The sequence below is a fragment of the Quercus lobata genome, chromosome 12, assembly GCF_001633185.2.
Source record: "Quercus lobata isolate SW786 chromosome 12, ValleyOak3.0 Primary Assembly, whole genome shotgun sequence".
NCBI lineage: Eukaryota > Viridiplantae > Streptophyta > Magnoliopsida > Fagales > Fagaceae > Quercus > Quercus lobata.
In genome coordinates this window covers 35,924,884-35,945,621 of record NC_044915.1, presented here as the reverse complement: position 1 = coordinate 35,945,621, position 20,738 = coordinate 35,924,884, and the positions used below count along the sequence as shown (strand labels likewise).

Genomic DNA, 20,738 nt, shown 5'->3' with positions numbered 1-20,738 from the left:
TTTGCTTTGAGCAATCTACAACTCTTTCTTAAAGATGAATCAAATTTAAAGTGTTTCTCTTTGTATGTTATGAGTTGGATTTTAGCTAGCGGTAAAGCCGTTTCATTGTTAGTCTCGAACATCCAAATTTTCTTTTGTCATTACTAATAGCTGTACCAACTCTGGCCAGTGGTGTTGGCACTCACTTTTTTTTTATTTGCATATCACTATGATGGTCTTACTCTTTCATAATGGAGTATGGACCATTCTCTTGTAATTAATGATTGTGCCTTGTTATCAAAATTAAAAATAAAAATTAATGATTGGGCCAAAATCCTATTAATTGGAGAATTAAGTTTATGATAAGTAGAAAAGAAAAAACAAGACGCATATTATTAGGTGTAATTCATTTTTTGATAATTTGATAATTGGGAATGGGGGAATTTGAACCCTGTTAGGGTATAATGAACCATTTCTATTTAGTCATTTCTTGGTCATATATATAAAAGTATTATCTTTATTTTTTTTTTCTTGATATTTACAATTTGGTGAGATGCAATCTATATATAGAAAGAAAAAAAGATAATATATATTTATTAATTTAGTTCATGCATGGAATGTTACATCTATTTCTTTCTCAAACCTCCATTAATCTATATAATTTTTATAAGCTGAAGCATAGCATTTATTGTTATTACGTTTTTTTTTTTTTTAATTAATTAATTAATTTATTTATTTGTGTCTATTTCGGTCTATTCAATCCAATTTAATATTAGGTCTAGTTCGGTCCATTTTAGCCCATTTCAGTCCATTCGGTCTAGTTCGGTCCATTCTGTCACTTCACTCCATTTCGGTCTACTAACTTAATAAAAGATAGATTTGGGTTAAGAGTATCTATTCTAAATCCAAATTTATTAAAAAAAATATAGATTTCAAACTTAGTAAAGACCATCTCAATTGCAAGCCTCCAATATATTATATTACCAAAAGACTTCATCAAATAATCCTTTATGATCTGTTTGAATTGAGAGGAAGGAAGGAGAGTAGAGTAGAGTAGTGAAGAATTAGCCCAAAATTAGTATATTTTTAGTCAACTCTACTTTACTCCCCTTCCCTCCCCTCTCAATCCAAACAGACCATTAATGTTTGGTTGATGGGGAAATTTTAACTTGAGGTTAGTGTTTGTAATTAGTTCGACTGTAAAGTTTCCTCAATGGGGCGTTTAAGGTTTGAGGATTTGGTATCATTTCAATGAAGAGGACTTAAGCCAAGGTGTGATGATGTAATCGTAATTTGGACATAATTTGAAAGTAACGAAATTATTTTAGTAACTAAATGTGTAACTAAAATAACAAAATCGATAATAACATAGTAGACTGAAGCTTATATTGAACCAATCAAAGCTTAGTTAAATAGAATACTAAAGTATTAGAAGAAAACTGAAAGTACTGGCAATAAACTTACTTGCATTAATGTGATGAAATGAAACCCGCTACAATTGAGGCTTATTTTAAACTAGAAGACAGATTACAAGAATAAGCTAGTAGAGTTTGTGTGTGTGCTGTTCAGGGGTCCCTCTTTCAGTCTTTCTCAACTAAAAGTGCTATTTTTACTGGTAAGTGATAATCACCCCCAAATCAATTTGTGTGATTGGATGCTGATGCTATTCAAATAATAATTGTCAATTTATCTTATATGAAAAGTCTTCTTTGGTTAAAACTTTTAAATACTGAGAACTTTACCTTTAAAAAATGCAGAAACGTATATTTCATTAAATCATCTCTTATACTTGAGCCTCCTATAGCATGATGCTCATATTGCTGGTATCAGCCACAAGTATTTTAGAATAAGAATAGAAAAGGGAAAAACAAACCAAAACAAAAGCAAAATTTTGCACTTTACATCATGTTTCAGATATTGGGAACAATATTATTTACCAATACAGAACTTGCCAAATATGTTTGACAAAACCTCTTCTGAGATATCTTCTCCACTTATCTGCCCAAGGGCCAAAGCAGCATCTCTCAAATCAATCGTCCAAAAGTCAAGAGGCAGTTCCTCCTCTATTGATGATTTCAACCTTGAAAGAGCTTCCTTGGTTCGAACAAGCTGCTCGCATTGCCTCTGACAAGTTACAATAGGATCACATAAATGAATCAGAATTAACACAATACCACGTATTGAATCAAACTCAATAGGCTATCATTGCGTGCAGGGTTAGGGTTTGAGTTCTCATAAATAGGTAGCCAACCTGGTTCACAGTCCATCTGCGCCCCCCTGAAGGAATCCTGTTGAGACCCACAATTTCTAGTATTGCTGTCTCCAAATCCTGAATTCCTTCGCCAGTAACAGCACATGTAAAAACATGCTTGCTGAAAGAATTGCCATCCCTATCAACCCATTCGGTTTGAGCAGATGGAGCACAATCTATTTTGTTAACTACAAGAATTACTGGGGAGGAGGATCCAATTGTTTTCTGCGGTTTAAAAAGAAATAACTGACATTGTAAATCTGACACAAGTTGAATAATTAGGCCTGACAACAAAATGGAAAGACCAGCATAAATTTGAACTATTAACTACAATGGACAAGTGACTAACTTGACTTGTAAAATTGCAAGAGACAGAAGGTGGTAATACCTTATTAGAATGAATCCTATCAAGAAGTTTTGTGTCTTCTGAAGTCCACCCATCAATAGCACTTACTGTCAGGATAATTACATCAGCCCCCATAGCAACTGCTTCAGATCTCTCCACACCTGTTTAATAAAAATATAAAATGAACTCATCAAAAATCTATTGTAAAACATAATCAATTACTTCACTTTCCATGGATTGTCCAAAGCTCCATTATTAATTAAATAACACCAGAACCAGAAAATATTCAAATCATCAAAATGTAGTTGCAACACTTGAATATATGGTCTCTCCAGACCAACTACTCTTATCTTAAAAGTGAACTTAAGGAGAATTAAATTTCATTTGAAGTTACACAAGGCAGGAAGCCTTACCAATCTTCTCCACGATGTCATCAGTCTCCCTAATGCCTGCTGTATCAAGAAGGGTCACAGGAATACCACGAACTGTGACACTTGCTTCAACCACATCCCGAGTGGTTCCAGCAATTTCTGTAACTATTGCTCTCTCACTCTGCACGCTAAAATTAAAACATGGTACTCAATAAGTTCGCATGCTCTTGCTCCAATGCAAAGATAAAAACAAAGAACAAATTGAAGACACATAAAAGTTGAACAAAATCTTCATATATATTGGACATATCAATTTTTTTGGCTTGTTTTTCACAATTCATATCCTGTTTCTACTATCAAAATAATGGTAAGTGATAGTCACCCCCAAATTAATTTCATAAGGATCCGTGTCTATGATTTGCTGGATATTAGCCATTTTATAAGCGACCCAAGGATAATCTCCCCGAAATTAATTTCATGAGTATAGGGATGCATGTCTACAATTTTTCTGGGTAGCCATATTATAAGCAACTCAAGGGAATGATAGTTCCACATCATTATATAACTGTGTAGTCCAATGCTCAGACCGAGAGAGAGAGAGAGAGAGTCCTTTGATGCCAATATACAGGGCATCTCTATTAAGACTATAGAGCAGCCAATGTACCTCTCCAGAACACTACTATTTGCAAATTAATTGAACTAGAGGATCTGAAAAAAATATAATAAGCAAAAACAGACATAGCAGCAATAAATTGACACTAGATATGGATGTTGAATAACTTCCTCACATATTGACAAAGCAAATAAACATTCAGGTGAAATTTGATGCCAAATACAAATGGTTGCAACATACTTTGCTCCAAGCATTAAGAAGGCTTGATTTCCCAACATTTGGACGGCCAACAATTGCTATCTGCAAGAATTTGAATCAGAACATCACCATCAAAAGCTTGCAAGAAAGACAAATCCCAAATGCATAGCCCCTTATACAACCATCTAAATATCAAATGTTGGTTTGGATAAGCTAGTTTCTGTAGCTTATTTTCTAAAATTGGGGAAAACTGGTTTAGCCTAATAAGCAAATTAAGCCTATCAAAACACTCATTTGGAGGCAACTGTTATGATGTAGCATAGTTAGATAAAACAACTTATTGATCATGATTTTGTGCACATTATATTGGATCTAATATCAGTGATTAGGAATATAGATGCATAGGCATTGTAGAATCACAAGAATTAGAAATATTATACAGTTGTTTAGCAGCATAATAACAAATATATGGCTAATATTGTACAGTTGCTTGACAATTGTGTCTGTGTGTAGATATAGCAATCCAGATTTTACCTGTAATCCAGATTGCAGAAGCTTGTCATAATTGGCTGTCTCCAATGCATTCTCAACATCCTGTGACATGGCATGTATTTTAGTCATGATTAGGTTCAGATCTATTGGTGGCATCTCATCATCGAAATCTAAGCGAGCTTCAATTTCAGTAAGCAACTCGATGCACTGTGTTCTTAGTGATTTAACCAGAGAAGAAAAGCCTCCCTGTCAAAGGAAACATGATATTTCAGTCTGCTAATCAGCATTTGCTGGTAACTTAAAACAAAATGCTACAAATACTCATGAGAAAAAAAGGCCAATGAAAACTGAGTCCTGAAAAGAGGACATACCTGAATTCCTGCCAGTGCAGCATCTGCAGCAGCCACAGACTTTGCTGAAATCAGCTTTCCAACATTTTCTGCTTGGGAGAGGTCTAAGCGGCCATTTAGGAAGGCACGAAGAGTAAATTCTCCTAAAAGAGAAAAACACCTACTAAATTGTTACATCAGAGGTGGGGACTAGGAAACTTGAATCTAGCCAATAGGCTAGCAGTAAGCTTGGCTACAGTGAAGAGGTTACCAAGTGCAAAGGAAAGGTCCATGTGTATCTGTGTGTGGACGGGTGAGAGCGTTAACATGATTGCATTTAAGTGTTTCTATGTCAACTTTACTTTGTGTGCATGTAAGCTCAAGTTAAGGCCCACAACTCTTAGCCAGACATTCAGATGGCTCTTCAGCCTGTACCCACTGTGCTGGGGTACAACTCAAATTCAACATTCAAAAACGCATGTTGATGCAACCATAGTGTGATTAGAGAAAAAGAGAGAAAGCATCATCTTTGGAAGCTTCAGATTAAGGAAAAGTCTAAGAATAAGAGCCCAAGGTAGTTATTTAGGTTTTTAGTAATTTATTTTATGTTTTATTTGGTCTTTCTAGAGTCAAGGGTATTTTCATAATTCTGGAATTGTTGATTGTAGGTTGTAGTTGTGGGCCTTGGGTTTTATTTGATCAATAAGCAAGTTTTATTTTAATTTATGGGTCTTTATGTGTAAACTTTGTTTCAATTCAATTAAGATTTGGTTTACTACTCAAAGTAAGAGTCCTAGTTCTATCAGTAAAAATTGAATTTAGGGTCTATATAAGTGTGTTTTAGTACTCAAAGAAGTGGAGTTAATTAATAAAAATTATTGAGTGTTTTGAGTATTGAGGAACATTGACCTTCATGTGTTCTTTTCTCGCTTTCTCCTATCTATTTCTTCTTGTCTTTCTCATGGTACTATTCATGGGTACTATACATACAGCTCCTGAACATCATAAATTTCTCTCTTTTAATTCTTCCTTCCACCCCTAAATCAAGCCATTCTTCTTACTAAAACCCTAAAATTGCCAGAAAAAACTCATCAAACCACCCATTAATTTGCCTTCTACAATGCTAAACCTTAGATCCACAAGCTCTCCTAACTCTAAACCCACTACATGCACACGTAGTCAGATTTCGCTAAATCTATACTATTCTATGTCAATGTCTGATGTTCAAATATATATGTTCAATCATTTGGATATATATTCATTAAATGCTTGAGCTCTAAATTGGTAAGTTAGGAGCCATATGTTATGAAGTATAATATAGGTTCCAATATCATTTGTGTGGGTCAATTATATGAACTTATTTTAGGAGTAAAAGAATTTTTTTTTTTTTTTTTTTTTTTGGGGGGTGCTTTTCAATTCTGAGATCATTTTCCTAATGCGTATTTCAGATGAAGTTTTTTCCACCTACTGATTAACTGACATATCAACAAAAGAATCCCCACCACAGCCACAACTCCAAAACTACTGAGTCTTCAGTTGAAGTCACCTCATATTCAATTAGTTCAAAATCCAATTTTTCTTCTACTAAACAAATATCTAACAACAAGTGGAAATCTCATCAAGAGTGAAACCAGAAAGAAGCAAACTGAAGTAAGAAGGAAGCCTGTCACCTATGAACAATCATGACTAGCAGCTCTTATACAAATTCCCAATTGTATTTGAAAAATGTATCAAATATTCACAATCTGATGGACATAATACATGAAAAAAATAGTCCATAATTATAGAAATGATTTGAAACCTTGATTTAGCTTAAAGTAATTACATATTAAAGCCCACTATGAAGCACAGATTGATAACCTAAGAAAAATAAGTTCCAAGGTCCAATGCTCATAAGCTTTGCTGCAGTCAAGAGGCCATGCACAAAGGTCAGTAGGCCATGCACAAAGGTCAGTACTTGGTCCATTCGTCAAAACTATATCCAAGTCTCCTTCGAAAAATAAGATATCTCATGGCAGTCTCAATATTAAGCAACATTTACATGTGACCACCTTCTCTCCAGTTAATCAATTTTCCTTACATACCAATTTGCCAATCTACTTTTAAAGAGTAAAAACATAACCAAAAAACAAAAAGGAATGCAGAAAACTGACCTGGGTCTGCAAGCCTAGCTCCAGCTTCTAGACAAGCTCTCAACACTCGGCGCAGACACACTTCGCTCCCATGACATTGAAGTTCAACCACGTCTTCACGAGTATAAGATCTTGGAGCCAACATGGGTATTGCTATAACCTTAAAAAAAGGCAGGAAGTCACAAATAAGTACTTAAATACACAACCCAAGACACATTAAAATTATACCAGAACAAGTCAAGAGCCTTGCAGCTCAATTGGCAACATCCTAGTGTTTCCAACTATCTAGTTAAAAAAAAAAAAAAAAAAAAAAAAAAAAAAAATCATACCAGAACAAAAAAAAGTAGCAAGTTTGAAACGCACACAGAAAATTCAAACACACCCATTTAGCTATCTGACATTTTCATTTCCATAAGTAATAAGTTGGAACAAAGCAAAGGTTGAAGCACTCATAATTAGCGAAAAAAGTTAACAAATTAAATTCTTTAGCTGAGTTTCTAATAAATTTGCTGGTACAAACAAACAAAAACAATGGACAACACTAGTATAGTATGTGTTATTGATAAAAAAGAAGAAGAAGAAGAAGAGAACCTCGTCGAGGACATTGGCATGAGGGTCCAAAACGACACCGTACTGGACGACATGGCTAATGGGTCGCCACGAAGAGGAACCGAAGCTCTTCTTCTTGTCGTTGTTTTTGATGGGTCGGAACACACGGGATACAATAGAAACCGCAGAGGGACCCGATAGCCGCACGATTCCAACAGCACCAGGAGGACCACCCAATGAAGTAACAATGGCCGCAATGGTACTGTTCTGGTTCTGGCTATGGACCGGTTGTTCATGCTCACTGAAGCGGTGGTCTTTGGTCAGAACCAGCGTGTTGTGTGAAGCGTGGGGTTTAGTTGGGGTTTTGGGAGAGAGAGTAGAGAGAGAGAGGGATTTGGGAGAGAGGTGGGATAACAGTAAAGCTATGGCTGGTAGTGGTGGTGGAGCTGGTCTCAACCATAAGGAGTGGCTGATGATCAGATTGCGTAGTGAAGGCAGAATAGCCATTGCCACTGTTGGGTCTAGTCACCCAAGCCTGGTCCTATATACTATGAAATAGGATGGGTGTTTTCCCCAATGGGTCGGGTCATTGTCGGATACGGATATATATTTTTGGTAATTAAAATATGGTTAGTAGGGCTGTCCATCCAATCTGACGACCCGACCCACCCGAAGGTTCCAACTGGATCCGACCCGATCAAGTCACCGGTTGACTGCGGGTCATTTGTTCCAAAAACCGACTCCGACAGGTCGATCTCGGTTTTCCTCCCCAAAACTTGAAAAACCCGATCCGACCAATGTACTAAGAATTTCCAGCAAAAAATTTCCAGAATCCGACAGAAATTTCCAGAATCCGGCGAGATTTTCCAGATTCCGGCTTCAAATTTTCAGATCTTGGCAACAAAATTTCATATTTCGGCGACTTATCAAATAAAGCTAATGATATTTAATCCAAATCTAGTGAAATCTCACTAGATCTAGCTAGATCTCACCAGATCCGATTAGATCTCCACCAGATTTGGCGTTTTTTCGCCTGAAATAAACTATTTTGACTGAATTTTTCACCGTGCATGGTTCCGACCGAACCGACCGTGTTTCCGGCGCAAAACCGACCGCGTCGATCCGACTCCCTCGCCGGTTGGCGGCGGATCAGGATTTTCTCAACCCGATTCTATTGGGTCGGTCTCGGGTTGGGCATAAACCCGACCCGGACCGACTTGTGGACACCTCTAATGGTTAGAGAGGACGACCGTGACATAGTTGCACTATAACTGCTTTCAAACCAAAACCTTACTCACGTCGTAGTATGAGTTAGATGAACAACGTGCAGGTGAGCCCTAGGGCATGTTGGCCCAAACTCTTACCATTAGGCTAACTAACATGTTAGTGTGGGACTATAATAAATGCCCTCCTAGATGGATTGATGCATTGGTCCTTAATTTGATTAGAAGATTAGTGGTTTTAGGCTATAAAAGATAATAATCTTTGAACTATACCAACATAATAGTGTCACCTCATTATATTTTGATGGAAGGGAGATGAAAGAGAAGTAGAGAAGAGAAGAATGAAAGATGACTAGAATGTACTAAATTTTAATATACCCTATCCCCTCTCTTCTTTTTCTATATCTTCCTCGGTTCCAAACATGCTTAAAATCAAGGCTTAGATCCTAGCTACTGTGCCAGCAGCCAAACACTAGATATGATTTTGGGAGCATGAATTATTGCACACTACCTAATTCACATTGAGCGTACACATACAATGTAGAATATGGACACTTAACAAAAAAATGTGTATATCTAGCTTTGCAAAATGTTGACATTGTGTAAACTAATGTACATCATTAATGGAGTGAAACAACAATTTGCCATGATCACTTGTTTCGTGTTAGCAATACATATACAGTAGGTCAGTAGCTCCGTTTTTCTTTTTCTATGTTAAGGAGACGAGATATATATAAAGATTCAGAAGAAGGAGGCAAAATTAGTAATTAACAATACAACTTTATAACAAATGGTCTTATTAACGGGTATCCTTAAGACATTTGTTAATTAACAATTTTATCAAAATTTTGATATCACTTTTATGAAAAATGTAAAAAATTGTCAAAAAATCAGTTTTTTTTCTTTTCTTTTCTTAAAAAAAAGTTAATTTTTTTTTTTTTTAAACCAATGTCCTCTTGCCATCCATTAATTTTTCCCTATAACCAATAAATATTCCATGTTAGTTATTATTCCTCCCAGTGACATAATTTCATACAAGCTCAGCAAAAAAATAATTCATATAAGCTCACAAATAGGAATAACACAACAATTGCTATTGACTAATTAATGATGCTGATTCGAACTCATACCAAACCTTTATCTCTTGTTTATGGAGTTTTCAGCACGGATAAGTATGGAATAAAAAAATAGGACAATGTTATGGAAAAAGATTGACACACAAAGCACATTAGGAAGATCTCAAACCCAATAGATTAACACACAAGATATTAATGTTTAATAAACACAATTTACAAGATAAAATAAACACAATGTTTTCAAGAACATAGAGTGTAGTAATAATTATATAATAGAAACTAGAAAGGATCCTAATCCCAAATTATGGACCCAGTAGACAGAATCCCTTTTGCACCGGATATAAAATCATATCATCTTCAAAAGCAGGATATTTAAGAATAATATAGGATGCTATCAATCCAGTATTACTTTATGTTAAGAATTTTATAATGGCAAACTTTTCCATAATGAAAGTATGAATGAATCTGGCTTCCTTTGCAACTACATTCAGGAAACGAAAAGGACAATGAATCCGCTTGTCCTTGGTTGCTTATATCATCCAGTTGGCTGAAACTTGAAATTATACTGTTAGTAATGCCACTTTCTGAAATTTATATTTTATGAAGCTTCACAAACATTAGAGAATATTGATGTGTCATGTATGAACTATGAACCAACGTGCTATATGTTTAATTTCTTGTTTCTTGGTTAATATATCAGGAAGTGCTAAATATGAGACTGGCCTATAAGTAATAAGATGCAAAGGCAGACCCATAACTTGCAGGCTTGCAGCTTTTGATACTTAAAAGAAAGAAAACACAAAAAGAAAGGTTCAATGGGCACTTTTTTTTCAGTAAAATGGTAACATGCATTCATAAAATGGGAGGAAAAAATATGAAGGATATAAAAGGTATATAACATGTAAAATCCACAAATACAAAGAACAAAGGACATTCTTGCAGTTACATTTAGTTTTTTTGAGATAGTTACAATATGATGCTAACTCTGTAGTTTGAACCCTTTCTCCTCCCTAGACTTCCAAGCACTTTGTACATGGGGAGGTACCAATTAAGTTACAAGGCACATGACCAGTTACATTCAAATTGATAGACAAACTCAACGTTAGATTCAATGAATAATATTGTAATGTAAACTATAATAACCTTATCTACATTATTTATTTATTTAATTATAGTATCAGATTAGGATCCTAGATACTCCACTTAAAAATCTTATAATGACCCTCGCACCATACGGTAATCAACCAGACCTATTCTCCCACCGTTTCCATTTCAACACTGCCTACTCACCTTTTTCTTCCTCCTCCCTTCCCATTTCAACACTTTATAATTATGAATCCTTTTTCTCTCATACAACAACCTTATTCAAGTTCTCTCAGACTGTGTCTCTTACCGTGTGGAAGAATTTGTCCTCACCAGTCAAATTTGCTAAATTGGTATTGGACTTGTGAAGCTTTTCAATCACCCCCAGTCCAGGATTAGTCAGAGCAAGCTGTTCAACAAGGCACTTCCGTCAAGGTAATTTGACTACTGTCATAGCACAAAGATAATTAGTAACAAATGCATGGTACATGCACTCTTGATAATAAGAACATGGGAACTTTTGGTAAGGTAATTGGACTAATATCATAGCATATGCACAATTATTAACAAGAACATAGTGTGATCTTTTTCTGAGGATGCTGTCATATGGTAGATTATATGACTTTATCCTTATTCAGTCCTTTTTCTGACACCAAGTCTTGAATCCTTCACTTCATATGAATTCTGTTACACACAAACTTAACCAAAAGGTCAAGGGGAGTTGGTGCCTGTGATTATACAAATATAAAGCCTTTTGAATAAATGACTTACTGTCTTCTGGAGAGTCTTTTGTTACTCTTCCAAGACATGGATGCCAATATTGTCAATATCAGACTATCAATAACGGCTGGAACAAACACAAAACCTCAGAAGATATGAGTTTGGACTTTGGAGTCTCCAAAATTGTCTATGTGACATCTCAACTACTAAAATTGCTTTCATGATTGATTTCTGAATTTCAAATTTTTTTCCTTATCAATCAATTATGCAATATCCTGCAAGAAAATTGGTTTTGATCATGACAAAATCCTGATGAGTTCTGAACAATTTTAGCTTGTAAATCGCCCAAAGGAAGTAGTTATATAAGACATCATAAATAATGACTTATAACACACCATTCCACAGATTTCAGGTATAAAACCTCTAGCTCTAAGAAACCAAAAGGGTCAGCTCTATCAGATTATTCTAGCAATCCACAATCCCTAATCAAAGGAGAAAGATCATCTAGAAAATATTAAAAATAATAATTAATGAAATTGCATATGATAAATGTCTTTAAAATATTTAAATGCTAAAGTTTTGTTTAGTTGGGTTAGGTGTCTATCCACTATGACTTGGTCATCAAAGTTGGTGGAAAGCGAATAAGCAATACATCATGTTCCAAGTCGAATTCTTGACATGTAGTATAGGAGAAAGGTTGAACTCAAGTATCAAATTGAGTTAGATTCTATCTACTATGACTTCGACTCACGTGTATATCCAACACTATCATAAAATAATGCATGCAAAACAAGTCTCTAATTCTATTTTTTAAAACTTTTTATCTGCCTAATATTCTATGGTCGGATGTGTAATTTGAGTGGAAACTGATAAGAATCTGCCTTCTTTTATAACTGTGTGGATGAACTTAAAGAATTTTTTTTTTTTTTTAAATCCCTCATCTTGCAGCAGCTTAAATAATCTGGAAGCAAACAGGGGCCATGGACGCCACCACTGATGTAAGGAAACTTACATATCAAATTGCAATGACAGTTTACCTTTCATTGATTCATGTCTTGTAGTTTACCGTTTTATTAGAAGGAAGAATTGAGTGGTTACTTCTATGGCAGTATGGCTTCATTTGATTGACCTTGTCCACCATTCAGGTTGGGGTTAAAACTTTCTTACATGTGAGCTTTTACTTGATCATAACTCATTCATTTACAACATTTGTGATAGAATCCTTAAAAAATTACATGTCATTTACTACACGGGTGTCATTTACATACATGCATTGCTAAATTAGACTTGGACTTAAATTCCATGGATTTTGAACCCATGACCTTACCTTTCATCCTTTTATCAATGAAGGATGAAGTGTCATTACCCATTTATGCTAAATATATTTGTTGGGGAACACATATTTACCCTCCATCCAGCCACCTTCTCCCTCGATGCTCCTCCCCTCTCTCATCCAAACATAGGGTTAATTATAAGTACCGCAAGTAATGAAAGCTCAATGTTTTTCATAAATAACAACATACATTATTTACATGGATCCATATGTTCAAGACTTTAAGTTAGGTCAATCATGAGAATTGTCATCATGAAAATTGGCCTACAACAGGATGTAAAGGCAGTATTATTCAGACACAAATCCAAATGCCCGTTTGGATGTTTATACAGAAAGACCAACAACAAAATCTATTACATATTCTTAACACACCTTTTTTTCTTTTTCTCATCAAAAGGAAGAAAATAAAATTCCCCACGGGTGTGAGAAGTGTAATAGCCTAAGAGGTAGTAAACAGAGAACAATGGACGATTCTGAGGTAAAGACTTCTAAGGGCATTTCTGTAAAGTAGACAATCATATCACTTTTTGAGTGCTCAATTGGTGCACCCTTTTCATTTCTTTTCTACTCATTAGGGCCACTCAGCGTCCACTTTTATAATGACCTCGTCACCATCCACCATTATAATCTCCCTTTCTTTGTACATGAACACGTACTGTACTACACTTACCCATTTCTCTCACGCAACAACACACATTCCATGACTCTTTTTCAAGGTTCTTCAGCAAACTTAGGATTGCAGGATAAGACTGCGTCTGCAACTGTGAGGAAGATTTTGTCCTGACCAATCAAGTTGGCAAATTTGGAGGCATGAAGCTTGTCAACCACTGTCGGCCCGGGATTTGCCAGGATGAGCTGTGGAATGATATGCAAAACTTCTGGTAAGGCAATTAACTAATTCTAGAGTTTTCGAGTATACGATGTTGTCACATTCAAAATTTACATAGAAGAGTACATGACAAGTTAGTTGATTTTTAGCATGGATGTGAATTTACCTGCAAGTCTCTCTTCTGGAGAGTGTTATGTAGTTCTTCTAAGGAATTAATGCCGCTAGTGTCAATGTCAGTAACGGCTGCAATAAAAAGAAAACAACACAAGAAAACGAAGTTTGGATGTAAACAAGAGTGATGTGTTGGCATATTGAGTTTAGAGAGTTTGCTATAGATAATTGCTTACGTGACATCTCAACTATCAAAAATTGGATTGTTTGTGGGTCGTCTGCTTTTATTTTTTCTTCCTCGTCTGTCAACCACCTTAATATCCTGCAATGAAGTTGAACTTAAGCATCTGGAAGCTACTAAAAGTCTAACCAATTTACTCGTTCTCAAAACCATAAATGTTATCCTAATTTTAAGTTCTTAATATGGAGACTCTGTATGTCATATATTACAGATATTAGTCCTAAAATGCACCATGTCAAAATTAAGTACAAAACTTTAATAAGTCAAAGAAACAGCTCAATTAGAATACTTCCAACCGTTGAAAATTTTCATTCTTTTAACTTGGTCATTGCAGGACAAACAGAGATGAACTATTCAAGACCTAAATTATTTCTCATCCTTTTTTGCTATCAGTTAACGTTCTCCATGTTGCAATTTTCTCTCATCTAAAATTCTTTGTATTCCTATGTAAATTAGATGACTTTCTGGGCTATAATCAGTCCTTGGATTTGTTCACTAGAAATTTAGAAATTGTAGGAAATTGCCTTGATACAATTAGTTATAAGATTAATTGCATTGAGTTCCAGATTTAGAGAATGACATGAACTTAGTACAAGAGAAAGACCATCTTTACCTCTCCTTAATGTAATTGGAGTTGGAAAAGTAAATTGCAGAATCAACTCTCACAATCAGAATGCCTGGAATTTTAGTTGCTTCTGGATATTGTAGGATATTTCTGTACACAGAGGTCCCAGGGAGCTTTCCCAGAATTGCTGTCCTTGGCCTGGTAACTTGTAAGAGGATTTTAGCAAAGGATATACTGACCTGCAACAACACAGTAAGAAAAAAAATTAAATCACTTAAGACGAATCACATTTATTTGACATTTAGGAATTGAAGATGGTAGATATCTCAATACTTACAGCAATTAAGAGGCCTATCTCGACAGATACAAAAATTACACCAAAGAAAGCTCCCATACAAGCAACAAAATCAAATTTATCAATCTTCCATATCAGAATTGCTGCCTGAATGTCAATTAGGCTGATCACAGCATTTATGATGATGGCAGCAAGAATGGCATTCGGTGTATATTTAAAAAGAGGTGTGATGAATAGCAACGTTAGTAATACAACAATGGACATCACAATGTTAGAGACTGCAGTTTGGCAGCCCGCCATGTAATTCACAGCTGACCGAGAGAATGAACCTGCAAGTAATGAGCAGTTATAGTCATCATAAGAGAATAGCAATCATCTCCAGGATACTTAGTCGCATATAATTCTACACATTAGGTCATTTAGGACTCCATACTTCCATGTCTCAGGGAGCAACATATATAACAATCTGGCAATTAAAGTTCAGATTCTTTGGCCCAGTTTTATGTATATATATTACCCACCTTAAGTGTCATGATAAGAGCAATAGCTTTAAAATAGTTTGTTGTTACAAAAACAAAGGACTGTAGGATTTAAATCTTGTCAGACATGAATCTTATTCGCATCCCACCATTCAACCAGTATCATCATTTGACTTAATTTGTGCTTCCATCTCACCTGTTGCCACATAGCAGGAAGTCATCGAACCAACAACATTCATTGCTCCTAGTGCCACCATTTCTTTGTTTCCATCAATTTGATAGTCCTTCATAGCTGCAAATGTTCTTCCAATTGCTACGGCTTCCTGATAAAATTGCCCCATGAAGAGATAGATAAGAAATTGGCTTAGATACAAACTGAAGATTATATTCTTTTGATATGAATATATGGGTTACACAATGGCTCACCGTCAATGCAACCATACCAGCCACAACACCAATCCTAAAACCTTTGCTTTGATATTCTCCATGGAAATATATATCATTCACTGATGAAGGATTGATTCCTTTATCTATATGTCTCACCTTTACATATCAATAAAACTGTTAGTGTTGTTGCTGTTGCCATTTCTACTATTTTCATTCCTTCCAATGATAAAGATTGTTACTACAACTATTTGTCATTAAAAAAAAAAACAGGAGAAGAAGAATGATGAGAAATGCTTACAATTGCAACACCTTTCTTTTCTGCATGGGTAATAAACACAAAAAATGTGGCCAGAATAACGGATATCAATGGGGCAATTGCAGGCACCCAGAAGAGCTTCTTATTCCTTTTACCCTGCTCGCGAAATATGTGAGAATCAGAAAAAAAAATCACAAAAATTAAATATTTTATGTAAATAGTGTAGAATTAGGAGCTCTTACTAGGAATTTAGCAAATAGAAGAAAACATAAAAAGACCGCTCCAATCAGTATAGTCTGCCAGTTCCACTGCAAGATGTTGTAAAATAAGTTTCAGTAACTTGGCTTGAAGTTGTTTTTGCTTTGAGACTCTTAATGTTGCAGATTTTTTAGAAGAAAAGAATAAGTGTGTGTTTGTATAGCGCGTTGCGCGTCTACGTTTCACGTTTTCTGCGTTTTCTCTTTTTTTTTTTTTTTTATTCTCCCCAGCAGCAATTGTTGACCCGGTCCTCTGTGAACAGTGCACTTGTGTACTGTTCACGGGTCCCACAAACTCCACTTTTTATCAACTTTTTCATTAAAAATGGGTCTCACAGCACTATTCACACATTTAAAAATTATTTTGCTACAGTGTTTTTAGTTTTAAGTTTTCAGTTTCAGCAAAATAAGTTCTATCCAAACAGACCCTAAAGGAGGACAAAGCGAACAAAAATAACTGACATATGAGATAGAGTAAAGAGAGATCTTACTCCATGATTGACTGAGCTAAACACTGAGCGCAAAACAGAGATAATATCAGAATTCTTTGTGAAATCTTTTATGCCAAGAAAACCTTTAAGCTGTTGGAGGGAAATTGTGATGGCAGCTCCACCCATAAAACCAACAATGGCAGCATGGGATAGGAAGTCAATCAAGAAACCCAGCCTGATAACAAAACCCAAACTACCATAATATAGTTGTAGTGGAGGCTAGAAGTTTTCAGGAAGGCTGGAAAAGAAAAAAGGATAGAAGCAATGCAAAACCAAGAGTAACAAACATTTCAGTGAAAATTGCTTTTTCAAAATATGAATTATGGTACTTAATTACCTAAAAAACCCTAGTGTTGCTTGAGTGATTCCTGCAAAGAAAGTAGCTGTGAATGCAAGCCGTCGATACTCTATTGGATTTGTAGCAGAGTCAATCTCATCCTGAAGTAAGGTCCCCAGCAATAAAGACACAACAGCAACTGGTCCAATGGCTATATCTCTTGAACTACCCATAAAGGCATAAATCAGTGGTGGAACAAAGCTGGAATCTGTAAAGATTTAGAATAACAGAAAACAGAGAAGCTTTGTTACAATTCCTGAAAGGCAGTTATGGCAACACATGGTGTTCGTAGGTAGTACAGAAACTTACATAGTCCATATTGTGGATCCAAATTTGCAAGCTTTGCATAGCCAATGTCCTATTTTAGGAGTCAAATAAATTGTTAGAGCAGTGTAAATGGGTCAAATCTTTTTGAGTTTCTGTTTCTTTTTCTTCCTTCTTGTTTACATTTCTATATCTTTTAGGAAGAAAATTTACCTGAGGAATGCAGAGACTTGCAATAGTGAGTCCTGCAATAATATCCCCTCTAAGTTTGCTAAGGTTGTAGCTTCTCACCCACCCAACTATGGGGAAAAAGGTCTCGATGCCTAGGAGTAACTTCCGAGACTTAGTTTGATCCTTGAAGGGACGTAAAGGCTCATCTGAAAAGAATGTTTCTTTAACATTATCTTTGAATTCCTTGAAGAGGTTTTGCTTTGGGGGAACTCCCACCTTGTGAATGTGATGCATGTTCTGTGAATGATGGTGCGAGGATGACAGACTTCTGATGTCCATCTCTTTTGTGTGAAGATCATCTTCAGTTGAGTGGCCCATTGAAGGCATAGACAACTAGTTCACCTGGAGTGCAGGAAAAGCATTAGAAAAATCATTACCAGAAGCATCAGAATGCCAATCATAAATGAGAAGAAGAATGGAGCAAAGGCTTTAAAACACTGCACCAAAACATCTAAATCACAAGCAAGATAGTTCATTTTAAATCCAAAATGTAATTATAACACCTTCAATCTTCAAAGCAAGTTAAAGAATTGACCATCCTATGTGCCTAATGGTTCCATAATATTGATCCAAGTAAACCTACATTAAGTTCATATAATTGGATTTAAAATCAAAGAGCCTTAAAACTACTTTGACATCACGACAGACTTATAAGTAAAAGGTAATAGTTGAGGATATTTAACCTCAATGAAGTAAATAGATGCAAGCAGAAGGTGTAGACAATCAATGTGTAGAGCCTTCTTGATGTGGAAGGTAATTGTATTTGGGAAGCTCTTGCTTATATAAGTTCTTAAAGGATTTCTAGTCAAACTTATCAAGCTGAAGAGAGAAGCATAAAAAAGCAATTAGGTATGAATCTGGATATCTTACATGTCATATACATAATAAACATCATAGTGAAACAAAAATTTTCAATCTCAGGCAGCCGACGCATAGAATTTTTTTATTACCTTGTGATTGATGTAAAAAAGTAATCATCTCTTCCATAATTGTAGTGCTTATGGACTAAAATATGTTGGTTAGGAACGTATTGACTTACAAGCACATATGGCAGCAGCTAGGAAACTAGAAGCACATGACCTCACAGTCCTTCTACCTTTTTTTGTTTTTTTTTGTTTTTTTTTGTTTTTTGTTTTTCCCTCCCTTTTGCTGCTAATGGAAAAGAGAAGGGAGAGGGAGGGTTGGTTCTTCAACTGAAAGGACCCCCTTTAAGTGGTGCAGATGCCTAAATTTTTAAGTCAGTAAAGTGTATGCAAAATGCGACGCCTGTCTATCACAACCAGTGACCAAAAGGAGTAGTTTTAGTCTTACTATGGGTTCTCCTAATTGAAATGTAGTTGATCAGGCCTAAAATCTTCAACATGGCCCCATTTTGACATAAACCTCTATTCAAATCTTACTGCAATCTATTGGCTAATTTGTTTTACAGAAAATCTTCTAAGAATTTGTATGGACCAGAATTACAAACAAAAGAAACAATCAGAGAACACTTTCACATAGCTAAAAGGGTATCCAATTTGTTGAGAGAAGAGGTGCAAGTTGTCAATGTATACCAATACAATGCCTAGTTCTACACTATTAATCCAATAAACATTTTCGTTCCACAATATTTCAGAACTACTAGTATCATTTTTGATTGACACTGACACCCAAAAAACAGCATCCAAGCATTTTTAACTTTAATTTAGCATCATAGAAAATATGCTATTCCCTAAATGGATTAAAAATATTAAAACTTTAAATTTCCTAAACGTCCAAGAATCAATCATGCCCCTTTGGAATACCCTAAAGGCTGAACCAACAAAACTATCTTAATCAGCTAAAATTGATAAATATTAGTATTACCCAAATATCAATTCTAAGAGTACATAGTAGAATCATAAACATCTTACGAAATGAATCAAAAGTCAGATATAAACATAAATATTTTCTTTTGTTGCAGTTGGGTACCTTGCAAATTGCATGTTTGTGTAAAGAATAAAGGCTAATGAACATAGAGTATTACCTAAACCTCATTCGTGCTTGTCATGCAAGCCATTGATAGTGCGGGATTCGATTACACCTAGACAAAGAGGCCGACCTTTCAAACATCCACTTTCTAGTTCATATCATCTGTGGTCAAGAACCAACCACATAAAAAAAGATAAAGAAAAAAGAATATCAAACAACAAGAGCTAATAAGAAATTGCAAAAAAGAATTAAACTATCATAATTGAATGTAATACTAAAATAAAGTGATACCTGAAATCTGCCACCTCCTACCCTTTACAATCTCCACACTTGATGGTCCTCAAGTTTCTGGAGAAAAAAAAAAAGGTATGATTATTGCTAAAAAGTGCAATTAAGAACTTTAAATAAACAAATAATAATAAAGGTATTTTAGGAACCGAACCAAAGAAGAGAACCCATATTACGTCTAGGTGCAATTGCCAATCCATTATTTGCATCTACATTCTTATTATTGCTTTAACAGGTACAATCACACTCAAAAAAAAGAAAAAGTCATCGCAATTTTCGCAGACCCTGGTAAACAACAACCCATGGTTTTTAAAAAAAAAAAAAAAAAAAAAAAATAGCAACCCAAAAAAATAGGGGAGAAATAAAAAGGATAAAAGTTCTAACTTTCACGACTTGTTTTGTTGGCTTAAATTGACCATTTTTTATTTATGATTGAATAGTTCTAATTAGTGTTTACTTGTTAATTGTAGAAAGCAATATTAGTACTAGTTCGGAGTCAACAACGTGGTCGAGCGGCTCACGTGTGTATAATATATAATATTAGGAAAAGTCATAAAGATTAAAGATTGAGTGACTTTGGTTCGTAGCTTCTAGTTTAATTCTTTTTTGTTTGATAACGATGATGATGATGAACTGTTGGGTCAATGCTTACACATTTGTCGATTTTTAAAATTTTCAAAGTTGTCGATGGATATGGACCCCACTGGTTGAATGAGGTCGTGATGAGAACCAGGTTCGGTATGCCGGGAGACCTATGATTAGGGAAGTGATAATGATATACTTTTTATAATGTGCGAAATGTATTTTACTAAAAAATTGCCTAAGTTATTGTTAATCTTATCATAATTAAAAAAAAAAAAAAAAAAAAAACACTATCATAATAAATGCTGGGGGAAATTAAATTTTGCTACTCCAAGCTAGACCTCATGTTACACTTTGTACTTTACACTTTTTTAAATACACATTTGCATCTTAAACTCTAACCACTGTTACACTTTGTATTTTAATGTTAAGTTTGCTATTAACTTGGATGAAAATTCAAAGTTTAAGATGTAAAGTGTA

General features: G+C 35.1%; 2 protein-coding genes across 9 annotated transcripts; both read right to left on the bottom strand.

Annotated features, from left to right (window-relative positions):
• Positions 1–1,716: 1,716 nt before the first annotated feature.
• Positions 1,717–7,795, bottom strand: LOC115971661 (tRNA modification GTPase MnmE). 2 transcript variants are annotated; one of them, XM_031091665.1, is made up of 9 exons: positions 7,303–7,795; positions 6,733–6,871; positions 4,622–4,743; positions 4,293–4,496; positions 3,801–3,860; positions 2,990–3,128; positions 2,619–2,737; positions 2,231–2,455; positions 1,717–2,103 (listed from the first exon to the last, which is right to left on the bottom strand). In XM_031091665.1, exons 1-9 carry the CDS (start codon positions 7,765–7,767, stop codon positions 1,909–1,911), a joined length of 1,668 nt encoding a protein of 555 aa, XP_030947525.1. In that variant the 5' UTR covers positions 7,768–7,795; the 3' UTR covers positions 1,717–1,908. The 2 variants fall into 2 exon arrangements, with proteins under 2 accessions (XP_030947525.1, XP_030947526.1); XM_031091666.1 differs by lacking the exon at positions 2,231–2,455.
• A 5,047-nt stretch (positions 7,796–12,842) lies between these two features.
• On the bottom strand, positions 12,843–19,977 carry LOC115971789 (sulfate transporter 1.3). 7 transcript variants are annotated; one of them, XM_031091829.1, is made up of 17 exons: positions 19,831–19,977; positions 19,680–19,736; positions 19,444–19,550; positions 18,122–18,257; positions 17,421–17,780; positions 17,253–17,301; positions 16,944–17,151; positions 16,607–16,781; positions 16,101–16,166; positions 15,901–16,014; positions 15,642–15,758; positions 15,412–15,538; positions 14,779–15,065; positions 14,490–14,680; positions 13,872–13,957; positions 13,691–13,767; positions 12,843–13,550 (listed from the first exon to the last, which is right to left on the bottom strand). In XM_031091829.1, exons 5-17 carry the CDS (start codon positions 17,763–17,765, stop codon positions 13,407–13,409), a joined length of 1,986 nt encoding a protein of 661 aa, XP_030947689.1. In that variant the 5' UTR covers positions 17,766–17,780; positions 18,122–18,257; positions 19,444–19,550; positions 19,680–19,736; positions 19,831–19,977; the 3' UTR covers positions 12,843–13,406. The 7 variants fall into 7 exon arrangements, with proteins under 7 accessions (XP_030947689.1, XP_030947683.1, XP_030947685.1 ...); XM_031091823.1 differs by lacking the exon at positions 18,122–18,257 and having other exon boundaries at positions 12,848–13,550; XM_031091825.1 differs by lacking the exon at positions 18,122–18,257 and having other exon boundaries at positions 12,848–13,550; positions 19,444–19,500.
• Positions 19,978–20,738: the final 761 nt, after the last annotated feature.